Source organism: Truncatella angustata (assembly GCF_020726525.1).
Source record: "Truncatella angustata strain MPI-SDFR-AT-0073 chromosome Unknown BKA67scaffold_4, whole genome shotgun sequence".
Lineage (NCBI taxonomy): Eukaryota > Fungi > Ascomycota > Sordariomycetes > Amphisphaeriales > Sporocadaceae > Truncatella > Truncatella angustata.
The window spans coordinates 980,084-994,036 of record NW_025763384.1 but is presented as its reverse complement, the minus strand read 5'-3'; the positions used below and the strand labels follow the sequence as shown (position 1 = coordinate 994,036).

Genomic DNA, 13,953 nt, shown 5'->3' with positions numbered 1-13,953 from the left:
GCTCAATCCTTGCACAATGCTATGAATGGAAGATCATACGGTATTTCGCCAATTTGGCCGGCTCGGCTGTCGCCTCAAAGGATAATGACGTCCAAGGCTCTGGGCCCTTTCATCCGTGGGGCTATGCAAGATGGTTGGACGCCAGTGCTCAGGTACCACACCAGCAATGCGACTGACTTTAACGAGGAAGGGACCAAATAACTCATGAACCCGGGAATATAGTGGAGTGAGACCAATTGCCGCTGTGGTACTCAAATCGACGATGATACTGTTACAATTAACATTGAAGATCTGGAAGAATAAGTGGACCTAATATAGCCCGCTCGGTTATTCGGGCTCTAAAAGTGAGGCGTAGATGGGGGTAGGCAAATCCATGTAAATAGCACCTGATTATATCAATTCCGAATTGGGAGGTGGAAAAAATACGAAGAAAAATTGAAACAGCAGCTTATAACATCGGCTAATAAAAATTAGGAGAAACCGAACCTGAGTAGATGATCTTGCTTGCTGCAATTGACCAGCAGTTTGACGAACTCGGCAAGCCTTAGGTACTACATGTATACGCATAGTGGTACCTTTATGGACAACTTCCGATAGGTGTTATGTGACCTTGTCACGAACCGTGGCATACCGAAGGCAAAGATGCATCACGACCATACAAAGTTCAACGCCTACATACTCTCTTGAACCGCCCAACACTGGGACATAAATGTTTGAGCTACGATAGTGGCTAACTGCGGAATAGGACGCCGTAACCTCGGGCTTCAGACTAGATAAGGAGCTGCCCATGATTTCTCAGTTACCAAATTACAAAGCTGCAGTTCAGAATTTCATAAATAGCACGGCGCCGGCAAATGTGAACATTCGAGCACAACATGTTCGTCAAGAACGTTAGTTCCAGGTTCTCTGAGACTGTTCTCTTTTCGTGATAGCAATTGGTGTCTTTCGGCGACATATCAGAAATTAATTATCAAAAGACACACAATTGCTAGCAGTCCAGATCCTCTCGTCCGATCTTTTTCGTGGACCCTGGGCCTGCCACCCAGCCTGCATATGTCTGTGCAAACCGCTACGGGATTATTCGTCGCCTGCAGGTCGTGAAAAAGATTAGATGGACGCATTGCTCAACATCCTCTCATGAGTTGCAACAGGGTCGTTACCCTGCCAGCTTCAGTGTCAGTCCTTGACGCCCAAACTAGTTGCGTAGCGCCACCTACCGGCCCGTATAGGCGACAACAAAACAAAACAACTTTACCAGGCGGTAACAGTCCTCAACATGGCCTTTTTGCATGCTGTGCAAGGATAGGCGCAATTTGTGCCAGAGCTCCAGATTTCCAGTGATGTGCGGTGATACAAGAGTTACAGGATTAGACCCAGTAAATGCGCATGCTGTAGCCTGATGATCTAAGAGAGGAGTTGTCGCATTTGGGTTCGAGACAAACATGTTTCTCCGATGTACTTGATGGTACGTACAGCAACGATGCTGCAGTAAACATGCAGTATGGTCGGTGGTCTATCAGATATCACAATACCCCGGCTCTGCCGTTGCTGGTTCCCCGGCCCCATTGATGGAACCTACAATTGGATAATGCTCCGAAGGAACATTCTTCTCGACGATCCAGGAAAAGCATGTTATATTAATATCGATACTATAGCAGATCGCGGCTGCAGATGCACCACAACGCACTCCTCAACGGCCGTGCATGAGCTCCTGACAACAGCTACTTAGGGCTCTTCTGGAACCTAGTCCTTAACTGATGCCCAAGTGTTGATTATTGGTATTTGTCGGTCAGGCCGTGGCATACTTAACAACCTGGAACGGACGTGCAATGCGCAAGGGATGGTCTGGCATGCATTCTACCCTTCAATTGCCAACGTGGCTACTTTGTGAACCGCCGAGTGAATCAGAAGCAAGACTTCCTGGAGCGTCTCCTCTGTACACCCCCTAAGACGAATACACATGGTCTGACAGTGTTCGTGGCGGGCTCTGCAGAACCTTCTCTGTCAAGGCAAGAGCGTAGCGTCCACGCCTACGACTGGATACCTATCGTGTAACAACTGCGACTGTGGCGCTTGTGGAGCCGCGTATCTCACTGCGATACCGCATGTCACCATCAGCAAGCGAAGTACCACTCTGACCTGAGTGACCAACGACGGAGAAAGAAAAACAAACAAAAGAAAGAAAGAAAAAGCATCAAGTCACGCGCAACAACGTCAGCAAGCTTACTAACCAGCATCGAGAGGTAGCCTCTGGAGGCCAGCTTAGCACATAAAAGCAACGTCGGCGCAGTGTCCCGTGGCCTCGCCCGACTTCCGAATAGAGCCTCAAGCATAGTTGAGCATTAGTCAAGTATCCAAACCCGATGCTGCAGAGTATACCATACCGGAACCAGTGAAGAGAAGGTACGATTTTTCCTTGCGAGTGTCATTTCCCATACTGCCTACGTCTGTCACACGGGGGCGGGACCACACACCTTCAGAGGTTCCACGCATGTCAAGAGTCAAGACTCATGCTCTCGCCCTAGACTAAGTATTTGCACATCTACATTAGCTCTTCTCCACATAGTCAGCACAGACCCTTGTTCGCTGTCACGCTGCCCGCTGCAACCTCCCTGACGATGTATTGACTAACCTGCTAACCTATGCGCAGTAGCTACTAACCTTAGTCTAGTCGTACCTCGACTATTCGTAATAAGGCTCTCCCATCCCCCCACCACCTACGTCTCGACGGACCCGCCAACCTTGCGTACCAGTGAGGTGTGGTTTTCGAAAGCTGCCTCCTCAAGTTCAAGCATACCAACGGCATCACGAGATCTTTTTGTCGATACAGCGAGGTCACAGACAAGTCAATATGCCGCTCACTGCAGGAGCGCCGAATCGCATAGAACAGGTCACCATGCGGGAGAAGAACCCTTCCGTAGTAAGGGTCACAGATCAGCTGGAAACCCCCTCGTTAGACGACCGATCCTACCGTGTGATACGCCTGTCCAACCAGCTGGAGGTTCTGCTCGTACACGATGCCGAGACTGACAAGGCCAGCGCCGCCATGGATGTCAATGTCGGTAACTTCAGCGATGAGGACGACATGCCTGGCATGGCTCACGCCGTAGAGCACGTAAGTGCCGTGTTTATTACAAGAGGACAACACTCTGAAGGTCCACCTGCTAACTTTATCTGCTACAAGCTCTTGTTCATGGGCACCAAGAAATATCCCATCGAGAACGCTTACAACCAGTATCTCTCTGCACACTCGGGATACTCCAACGCATACACGGGTGCCACCTCGACCAATTACTTCTTCGAACTCGGCGCAAAGTCCACCGACGATGGAGAGCTCACAGAGGCCAACTCGCCATTTTATGGTGCCCTTGATCGATTTGCCCAGTTTTTTATCGAGCCATTGTTCCTCGATTCGACCCTGGATCGTGAGTTGAAGGCCGTGGATTCGGAAAACAAGAAGAACCTACAGAGTGACCAGTGGCGGCTGCATCAATTGTCCAAGTCGTTGTCCAACCCAAACCATCCGTACTGCCACTTCTCGACCGGAAACTACGAAGTCCTGAAGACAGAGCCCGAGGCTCGGGGAATCGATGTCCGCGCAAAATTCATTGAGTTCCATGGGAAGCATTACTCGGCAAACAGGATGAAGCTCGTTGTCCTTGGCCGCGAACCGCTGGATCTGCTTGAGAAGTGGGTAGTGGAGTTCTTCTCAGGGGTGCATAACAAGGACCTTTCTCAAAATCGGTGGGAGACAGAACCGCCATTCCCGAAGAACCTCTTAAGTATGCAAGTTTTTGCCAAGCCTGTTATGGACTCTAGAGAACTCAACCTGTTCTTCCCTTTCCTCGATGAAGAGCATCTTTACGAATCGCAACCCAGTCGGTATATCAGCCATCTGATTGGACATGAAGGGCCGGGCAGCATCATGTCCTATATCAAGTCCAAGGGTTGGGCGAACTCGTTGAGCGCTGGAGCGTATCCGATTTGTCCGGGAACCGGCGGTATCTTTGACTGTCAGGTTCGTCTGACAAAGGAGGGTCTCAAGAATTACAAGCAAATCGTAAAGGTCTTCTTCGAGTACGTCTCGCTTCTCAAGGAAACACCGCCTCAGGAGTGGATCTTCGAAGAACAGAAAGGTATGGCTGATGTAGACTTCAAATTCAAGCAGAAGACCCCTGCGAGTCGCTTCACCAGTAAGATCAGTTCCGTCATGCAGAAGCCTTTGCCAAGAGAATGGCTTTTGAGCGGACAGAGTCGCCTCCGAAAATTCGAGCCGAGCCTTATTACCAAAGGGCTGGAATGTCTGCGACCTGACAATTTCCGCATGTCAATCGTTTCACAAGACTTCCCTGGCGGCTGGGATCAGAAAGAAAAATGGTATGGTACCGAATACAAGGCCGAGAAGATACCAGAGGAATTCTTAGCCGAGATTTCGAAAGCCGCCAATGGGTCTACAGAGCGCTTGTCTGAGCTACACCTCCCACATAAGAACCAGTTTATCCCGACCAAGCTCGAGGTCGAGAAGAAGGATGTGAAGGAGCCAGCCGTGGCACCTCGACTGTTGCGAAATGACGATTTTGCGCGGACGTGGTACAAGAAGGACGATACTTTCTGGGTTCCCAAGGCAAACCTCATCGTCAGCCTCAAGAACCCCATCATCTACGCTTCGGCTGAGAATTCTGTCAAAGCAAAACTTTTCACGGATCTTGTGCGGGATGCGCTAGAGGAATACTCCTACGACGCCGAGCTTGCTGGGTTGCAGTACAACGTCACTCTCGATTCTCGTGGGCTTTTTGTTGAGGTCGCAGGTTATAACGACAAGTTACCTGTGCTTCTTGAACAAGTCCTCCTCACGATGAGAGACCTTGACATCAAGGCCGAACGCTTTGATATTGTCAAGGAGCGCCTTACTCGCGGATACCGCAACTGGGAGCTACAACAGCCTTTCTCCCAGGTCGGAGACTACGTTTCTTGGCTCACTTCGGAGCATGATTATGTTGTAGATCAACTCGAAGCAGAGCTACCTGGCATCGATGTGGACGGTGCCAGGCATTTTCATAAGCAGTTGATGTCTCAATTGCATGTTGAGGCATACGCGCATGGCAACTTGTACAAAGAAGACGCGCTGAAGCTTACCTCCATGGTTGAGAAGATTCTTAGCCCACGGATCCTTCCCAAGGACCAGCTTCCCATTCTCCGTTCTATGATATTCCCCCCGGGATCCAACTTCTTGTACACGAAGACACTACGGGATCCCGCCAATGTCAACCACTGTCTCGAGTATTACCTACACGTTGGAGACAAAGGAGACCGCAAGATTCGAGCAAAGACACAACTTCTAGACCAAATCCTCCACGAGCCAGCCTTTGACCAGCTTCGCACAAAGGAGCAGCTCGGATACATTGTGTTCAGCGGTCTGCGCAGCTGTTCGACAACATATGGCTTCCGCTTCATTATCCAGAGCGAGAGGACATCTGAATATTTGGAGTCTCGCATTGACTCGTTTTTGACGCAGCAGCTCAAATCACTCCAGGAGATTAAAGATGCCGAATTCGAGAGCCACAAGCGCAGCGTCATCATCAAAAGACTTGAGAAGCTCAAGAACCTGGACCAGGAGTCTGGCAGGCACTGGGCTCAGATCACCGGCGAGTACTACGACTTTGAAGCTTGTGAGTGATTTCTATCGTTGAGCACGTTACACAAACGAACTAACACCGTGTCTAGCCCAAGAAGACGCGGCTGCTGTGAAGATGCTCACCAAAGCCGAAATGATTGAGTTTTATACTACTCACATTGTGCCAACATCAACTGTTCGGGCCAAGCTTGCGGTACATCTAATTGCGCAGGGTGTCAGCGACAAGACCAAGGAAGCTCCTGCAGCAAGTGAGATGGAGAAGGTGCCGGGCAATGGCGTTGAACCATACGTGATTGAAAACGTAAGAGACTACAAGTCTCAACTAGTGGCGAGCGCAGGTGCTCGCCCTTTCAAACAACTAGGTGACTTTGAAGACTTAGAGTCAAAGCTATAAAGGGTTAGCAACGACACTGCATAGACTATATACCTTCCCACGATGTAGTTCTGCTGCGCATGGCGTCGGCGTTGGGTGACAGGCAGAGGCAAATGAGCATTTTACCCAGCATGGTTCGGGCGTATCTTTGCTGTGCGGATTGAAGCTTTCAGGTTTTGATACCCAGTTCAACGAGTAGAGGGGGATGGTCTACATCAAAACATCCTAACATAGCATTGGGACTTCCTTTTGGCAGATTGTTTCCCAAACATGGAATGCGCAATGAGTCAGGGGATAGCCCAAAGATTATGAGGCATGAAGTGCACATGCCCGTGGATGGTGGAAAAAGAAAACCAAAAATTCTTAGAATAGAACTCATCCCTACATGCAAAAACGTTGACCAGCAAAAGATAACATGATACTATGGCTTGGTCTTTGTCCTGGATGTTCTGAGAAAAAGCACATGATGTCGAAGAAGTTTGATAGGCTACGGGACACTATACTCTGTCACGAAATGCATTTACATTTACGTTGGTTGTGCCTTGATACAATTGTGCATGGCATGGCTGAGAAGCGTACTACTGTACAATATTTGCTATACTTGGCTCACCGCTAGAGTATAGTAACTTTAGTCCTTGACTTGCCTGTCTTGGGTTACTGAAAGAATTTTTCAAAAAAGCCCCACCAAGTGTTTGTGACGTGAATTGATGCCTGCCAATTGCAACAAACAGAGATAGATACATGACGATGCGCTTCGTCTTAGTGCGGGGGTTATGTATTCACTGTTGACGCGATACGTACTGTAGCTACCTGGAAAGCGCACGGCTCACCCATGCCCACTCCCGCTATTTTTGTATTGCCCAGGGCTGCCAGGCTGCATCGACCTCTTTTGTGCAACATTGAACTTTACTGGAACCTCGCTAGACTAGACCCGACAGCTACAGCAAGCGCCGACGACAGGATTTTTATTATTATTATTTTAAGTTCTTTTTGGGAGATGACCACGATCTCACGCAGTGACACCGCTGACCCAAAAGAAAAAAAAAAAATAAGTCCATGCCTCTGGAACGGCTGACCCGGAGAGACTCCTTGACACGACGACTTTCTGCCTGCTCTAGATTTTGCGACGCGTCTTAATTGACGACAGAGAGGTCACCTACTACCCATCGGCGAGCCGTGTTCTTGGTAAGTGCTGTTACTCTTGCTACTGCTATTGGTCCCGCACAGTACCTGCTGTACTTGTAAATCTTGGGGCGCTTCTTTCTCTGCCCTTGAGGAATGCATGCCGGTCCCATGCACAAGACCAGAAGCTGCACTTACAGCAACTTGCAAAAGTCAAAGCTTGGGAACGCGCAAGCGTATGACACCTGTTCTACCACAGTATTCTAGAAGCATTAGTGCCCCTGTCCGTTCATGTAATACTGACTTTGTCACAGCCACCAGTTCCAGCAGTCTCTTTTGAGCAGAATTGGAATCGGACACCTGCGTTACTTACTTATGACGCCGTGTCCGGCTCAGATATTTGGTACCTACAGTCAAGGTTAATGTATGGAGTGTGGCGGGGTGACCAATAATTAACGGCGCCCACACCTAACCTACTTACGCCAGCCCAGGCCCTGATGTACCTTACTCGAGCAGAGCTGTAACCTCACCCCCCCACCATACACCGTCCGCCATTCACCATCCACCATCCACACATCGGCGAGTTTTACAATCCTCCGGCTTTCACTGGAACCCACGCCTCAACACCAAAAGGCGGCATCACAGGCTCGATTTAGTCCCCCACAATCTGACAACAGAGCTGCTCTCCGCAGCTCGTCGCCAAAACGTCTTACCCAAAGAGGAAGAAGATTAGGCGTTCACCCAGAGAGCCACAAGCCGACAGCCCCTCACCAGACTCTCCCATACCCTCCCTCGAAATCGACGATAGTGCCAACTTCTCCTTCACCGAGGCCACATTTGCACCCTCACCCCGCGGGGACTCGGTTCCGCCAGCGTCCAGTCTCCCGCCACACCTCTTGCCCGAGTACGCCAATTCCGTAGCCAGCCATTCTTCCGGCGGAGACAGTCCTCCAGCTAACAACAGCGTGCGAGGCTCGTCTCCCCTTGCCATCAAGCCCGCATTTCACAGGGCCATCATGGGTGGTGCAGCAGATTTCCCAGAGCGGGCTTCGTCGCCTCTGAAGCGCAGGGCATCCAGCATGGATCCGGAGACGGCCGTAAAGGAGGAGGACAACGCCAGTGAAGACGTGGACATGATCACAGCACCGCCCGAGACCGCATCAGATACCCCCCCGGCTGCGGTTACCGAGGACTCTCAGTCAGAAAACGCTGTTCCACAGCCTCCAGAGTCTCTCGAGGCGCACATCAAGTCGATACGGACATTTTGCGAGGAGTTTGATTCACGGCCACTGGAAGATGGGGATGAGGCGTATGTGGTGTCGAGAAAATGGGTTGAGTCAGTTATCGGCGGTTCAAGGGGTACAAAGAAGGACACATTCCCAGATCCGGCATCTGTCCGACCAGTTGACAACTCAGACATCATTTGGGAAGTGCTCGACGACCCTTGTGTCGGCAAGACCGCCCCGGTATTGACGAGGAAGTTCGTCCGACTGAAGCCTGGAATCGGACTGGAGCAGTATACTTTGTTCCCTGCCACTGCTTGGGACCTGGTGATGCAATGGCCCGGCCTTGCCCCTGGTCAATTTTCTATCCTGCGGGTTGCACACAGAACCAGTGAAAATGAATTCGACCACAATGTCCAGCTTGAGATGCATCCTCCCGTTTTCAATATATATCGTCTTTGGTCGGCCCACAGTCCTCTGCCGATCAAGCAGATCCTGAAGAGCACGCAGCCACCACCTCCGCGTTTGGCCCGGAGTCGCACATCGACCTGGAAAGCATTCCTTGCGCAATGCAAGCAACAAGCCAACATAGATTTGTCCCAAAAAGTTCGGGTATGGAGGGTGCCACGCAAGCTGCCTGCTAGCGGCTCTGCTGCTGGTCCGGCGCCGACACCACCTGCGTCACCCCCGGCTCAAGATTCCGACAGCCCCGAAGATTCATGGCCGCACATGCTTCTCGATGTCGCCAGCTTCACCGCACTGGATGACCCTGCTGATCGTGAAAAGGTTGATTTTAGAGACGTTACTGTCGATCTGAACTACAATGGCCACGTGACCTTGGAAAAATTGAGCTTGTCTACTGACCAGGCTATCGTCCTGGATGAGCAGATATCCGGCACTAACTTCGTCTCTACGTTTACTCCATCTCAAGCTGCCTCAGTAAGCCTTCCAGCTACGCGAGCCAGTTCAACTAGTTTAGTTGTCAACCGTGCCACTAGGAGTGGTAGAACCAGTCCCGCACCCTCAGGACCCCTAACTCGTGGCAGAACACAGAAATCCGGAAGGACTATCGGGTGCACAGGCTTGAGCAACCTCGGCAATACTTGTTACATGAACTCTGCACTGCAATGTGTGCGCAGTGTTGAAGAGCTCACCAAGTACTTTTTATCCGAAAAATGGAGGCAGGAGGTCAATCGTGAGAATGTTCTGGGACACAATGGCGACGTAGCTCAAGCGTATGCCTTATTACTTAAGGAGATTTACAAGGAACCTCCGCCCAGCTCCGTTACTCCTCGGCATTTCAAGAGTACATTAGGCCGTTATGCACCTGCGTTCTCTGGATACGGCCAACAAGATTCACAGGAGTTCGTTGGGTTTCTGTTAGACGGGTTACAGGAAGATCTCAGCCGCGTGAAGAAGAAGCCATACATCGAGAAGCCTGATTCTACGGACGAGATGATCGGTGATCCAAACGCTATTCGTGAAATGGCAGAGCAGGTCTGGGACATAACAAAGCGCCGAGATGACTCTGTTGTCGCAGATCTCTTTACCGGTCTCTATAAGTCGACTTTGGTATGCCCAGACCCTAGCTGTGGGAAGATTAGCATCACCTTTGACCCCTTCAACAGCCTGACTCTACCTATGCCAATTGAGAACAAGTGGTCACACACCATCAAATTCTTCCCTCTCAACGATAAACCTATCGACATCCGGGTTGAGTTAGACAAGTCCTCTTCCATCAAGAAGTTGAAGGAATTCATCAGTAGCCGAACCGGCGTTCCCGTCGAACGTATTCATGGCGGTGAAGAGTGGAAGAACAAATTCTACAAGCAATACGCCAATGGTGCGTGTGCTTCCGAAGAAATCGGCAACAACGACAATGGCTGGTTCTATGAGTTGGAAGCTGCACCAACAAACTGGAATTCGGCAGAGTCGAGAAAGTTTGAGGCCGGTACGAAAGGCCGTCGTTCCCTCCTTGAGGAAGCCGAAGACCCCGGTGCCGAAGTCTATGATGCTATGCTTGTCCCGGTCATGCATCGAGTGACTGCAGACACTCCATATGGTGGCAAACGGCGGCAAATAACTCTTGCGCCCCACTTCATCGTGGTCAACCCGGACGAGGTAAGCGCTCTCTTTATACATAATTATTTAACTTGCTAATGCGATCTACAGTCTCGTAACGAGGATGTCATTCGTCGCAAAATCTTGCAAAAAGTTGCGACCTTGACCAAGCATGAATTCTTCGCTCGCCGAGATGATACTGATTCATCAGACTCGACAGAGTTTGCCAACGACTCTAGTTCTAGCGAAGGTAAGGTTGTTGCGCAATCTGTACAGGGTGAAGATGATATGATTGATATCACCATGAGAGATGTCGGCGACTCTAAATCAACCCCTGGTGGGGATACCAACCCGTACGTTTCCTCAGCTAAGATTGCTTCTTGTTTGCACCTAACACTCTAGACAGTCCCGTTGGACACAACTTCAATCAAACGCCACCGTTGTGGGTGGATCCTAAGGAGTACTTGCCTGCGAAGCTTCAGAACATTTTCGAGCTGTGCTACTTCCAAGAAGGCGGCTCCTTACTGGTCAGCGGATTCAATACGCTGAACGAGTCGACGGAATACCCGACTCTTTCATCAAGAGCACCTGACACCACTGGCTCAGACGATGGCGCCGAAAGTGAAACCAACGGCACAGCGTCGAATGACGAAGACAGCTTGGATGAGTTGTCACAGCCAAGCGCAGATATGCCCTCAACGCGGATGACGGAAGAGGAAGAAAGCGAAGAAGACGAAGCCCCTGTTGTTAAGGTATGGCCAGTCCAGGCTCATTCCGGCGGATGGACAAAACGTGATCTCCGTCAAGTGACGATACCGCGACAACGAAGTAGATCTTCACTAACAGATAACCAGATCGCACACAGACCTAAGACCTCAAAGCTCAACACAAAGCCGCCTAACGGACAGAAAAAGATGAAGCCGCATAAGAAGTACGGAAAGAAGGGCAACAAACGAGCCCAAAGACAAGCGGTGGCGGCGGCCAGGAAACAGCAAGTGCACAAAGAACGCATCGAGGCCAATTCGCCGACAGAGACTGTGGACTCTGGCATCGATGGGGGACCGCTCATTCGTCTTCGGGAGGCGATTGTTGTTGACTGGAGCGAAAAGGCTTATGAAGCCTTGTTTGGCGATTTGATGGGAACGTGGGCCTCGTGCGAGACCATGCCTGACCCAGTGCTTGACAAGGCTGTTCAGTTCCGTGCCAGACGAAAGAAGAACGGTGTCAGTCTAGAAGACTGTCTTGACGAATTCGAGCGCGAAGAGGTGCTGTCTGAAAACGACACGTGGTACTGTCCTCGTTGCAAGCAACATCAGCGAGCATCCAAGAAGTTCGACTTATGGAAGACACCTGACATCTTAGTCATGCATCTCAAGAGATTTAGCTCTAGCGGATGGAGAAGGGAGAAGCTCGACATACTGGTTGACTTTCCCATTGAGGGACTGGATCTTACTAAGCGCGTGTTGCAAAAGGAAACAGGCAAAACTGAGGTATACGATCTGATCGGTGTCGACTGTCATTGGGGAGGCTTGGGAGGAGGCCATTACACTGCTCATGCCAAGAACTTTGTTGATGGCCAATGGTACTCCTACAACGGTAAGTCGATTGTATCTATCCTTTTCGGGTCACGTCTGACATGATAATAGACTCTTCCGTGTCCAAGGCAAGCCCGGAGAAGATTGTGGATACCTCAGCATACCTGCTTTTCTACCGTCGGCGCTCAGATGTACCTCTCGGAGGCCCGATCCTTCAGGAGTGCGTCGAGGTGTACGACAACCCTGATTACGACGAGAATATTGCCGACGCGGGGGAAGGGCGGCGACTCGACGAGGGCTCCTCCCCAACTGGGTCGTCGAGCGCATTCCAGGAGCAAGGGCCAGAAGCTACTCACCATCGTCAACAAGGAGCACGTGGTGGTAGGTCCATTGGTTCCAAGACCTACGAAGCGAGCAGCGATGATGGGATGGCGCACTTGACCAGCGCGACTTACAGTGAGGGCAATCAGACACTCCGCCGGAGCATTGAAGAAGATGAAGGCATCGACATGACTGAGAATCCTACGCATACCGCCACTAATGCCTATCAGCAGACGTGGGATTTCAACATGTTGACTGCCCAGAATATGGCACAGGGTAACGGAGTGCCTGGTAGTCCTCCGGGTTCCGGCGCAGCAACCGATGAAGCACAGCATGATTCCTCCGGCGACGAAGTCTTCAGTCCACAAGGTGGTCTTGATCCGGACACGGATATGGATAATGTCCCCGGTTTGAATCAAATCGAATTAAACAAACCTTCTGATCCGCCAGCGTATGGTGAAGGAGTCCCACCACCTGACTACAGAGGAGAGATTTCACGGGACGACATGTCTCAGTTCTGGAATGCTAAGCAGAGTGTACACGAAGTCGTTGATAAGGGCGAGGATCAGAAGTCTGATGAGGCTGTTGAAATTCGTCTTGAGGACGAAGAAGAGAAGGGCAAGCAGGTGTAGGACCCCAGCGCAACTGCCATAACTCAAATTTCTACAGAGCCGGTCACGCCAAGCTTATCCGACATTACTCGCGAGGCTCTAGGTGTGATGCAGCAACAGCAACCTCCGAGCCCCGTGTCTCCTTGTCCCATGCTCGCCGCACCAGACTCGGACTTAGACACTGAGATGCAGTTCGAGATGTTGATGTATAAATCCGATACGCAGTTTGGGTTAAACATCCGATAGTGTGCAGGGGCAATTTTCAAAGGCTAGCGACTCATCAAGAGGCTGTACGTAATCCTACGGATAAGTTCTAGACAACTCCCTGGGAAGTTGTTTACATTCACGTGGACATATTCTGTACGAGTTACGAGAACTTTATATACCACCTATGGATATGGCTTTTTGCTTCATGGCAAAGAGACAGAAATTGCCCAAGGGTAGAAAATTCGGTACTCCATCGATAAAGAAAGACCTCCCAGCAATCGCATTGGCAATGGTACCATAAGGCGTGGAAGAACCAGTAGCGAAGGACTGGGGCACAGCGGAAGGAACATATTTAAAAAAAGGCAGCCAAAGAAAAGAGTAAAAGTGAAAATTCCACGTAAATGGTCAAGGCGCACAACCTGCAGAGCTAAACATCGTTCCCGGGGGTGTGAAGAGAAGGGGGATACATAGAATTTGTCGGAGTAGCATTACATTCGGGGTCAAGATCATAGCATTCCAGCACGCATTGATTGCACGGCGTGAGGTGGCATGGCCTGATTGATTGAATGATCAGGGCCGTATGGTTGTTCTGGCAGCCAAACATAGAAGGATGAATACATGAATTGCATATGTTACTTGCCTCTTTCAGCCCCATCGGTAATCCTCTGCCTCTCTGCCGCACCTGAATTCTGCACGGCCTCCATGCTCGGCAGCCGATTGCCGGTATTGACAAATGCCAATACTAGCACACTGCACCGGATGCATGAGATTAATCCCGCGGACCGTGCTGCGAGCAGGACACCGCAGTCAACATACTAACTATGTAGGTTAGGGGACGTGTTGTCTTAAATTATCCACAAAATCC

At 50.5% G+C, this 13,953-nt stretch overlaps 3 protein-coding genes across 3 annotated transcripts; all 3 read left to right on the top strand.

Annotated features, from left to right (window-relative positions):
* Positions 1-2,896: 2,896 nt before the first annotated feature.
* BKA67DRAFT_518432 (peptidase M16 inactive domain-containing protein) lies at positions 2,897-6,029 on the top strand (the record flags this gene model as incomplete). The annotated part of the gene is made up of 3 exons (XM_046098005.1): positions 2,897-3,115; positions 3,185-5,669; positions 5,725-6,029. 3 exons carry the CDS (start codon positions 2,897-2,899, stop codon positions 6,027-6,029), a joined length of 3,009 nt encoding a protein of 1,002 aa, XP_045958261.1.
* Positions 6,030-8,146: 2,117 nt separating this feature from the next.
* On the top strand, positions 8,147-12,902 carry BKA67DRAFT_592328 (uncharacterized protein; the record flags this gene model as incomplete). The annotated part of the gene is made up of 6 exons (XM_046104828.1): positions 8,147-10,474; positions 10,526-10,767; positions 10,821-11,166; positions 11,296-12,010; positions 12,061-12,330; positions 12,361-12,902. The coding sequence occupies 6 exons, from the start codon at positions 8,147-8,149 to the stop codon at positions 12,900-12,902; spliced, it is 4,443 nt and encodes a 1,480-aa protein (XP_045958260.1).
* A 790-nt stretch (positions 12,903-13,692) lies between these two features.
* Positions 13,693-13,943, top strand: BKA67DRAFT_563883 (uncharacterized protein). Its single transcript, XM_046102683.1, has one exon. The coding sequence runs from the start codon at positions 13,707-13,709 to the stop codon at positions 13,905-13,907; it is 201 nt and encodes a 66-aa protein (XP_045958259.1). The 5' UTR covers positions 13,693-13,706; the 3' UTR covers positions 13,908-13,943.
* Positions 13,944-13,953: the final 10 nt, after the last annotated feature.

Bases quoted from the DNA above. Each gene is read 5' to 3' on its own strand.
- BKA67DRAFT_563883 (XM_046102683.1), top strand. From the start codon at position 13,707: ATGAATTGCATATGTTACTTGCCTCTTTCAGCCCCATCGGTAATCCTC.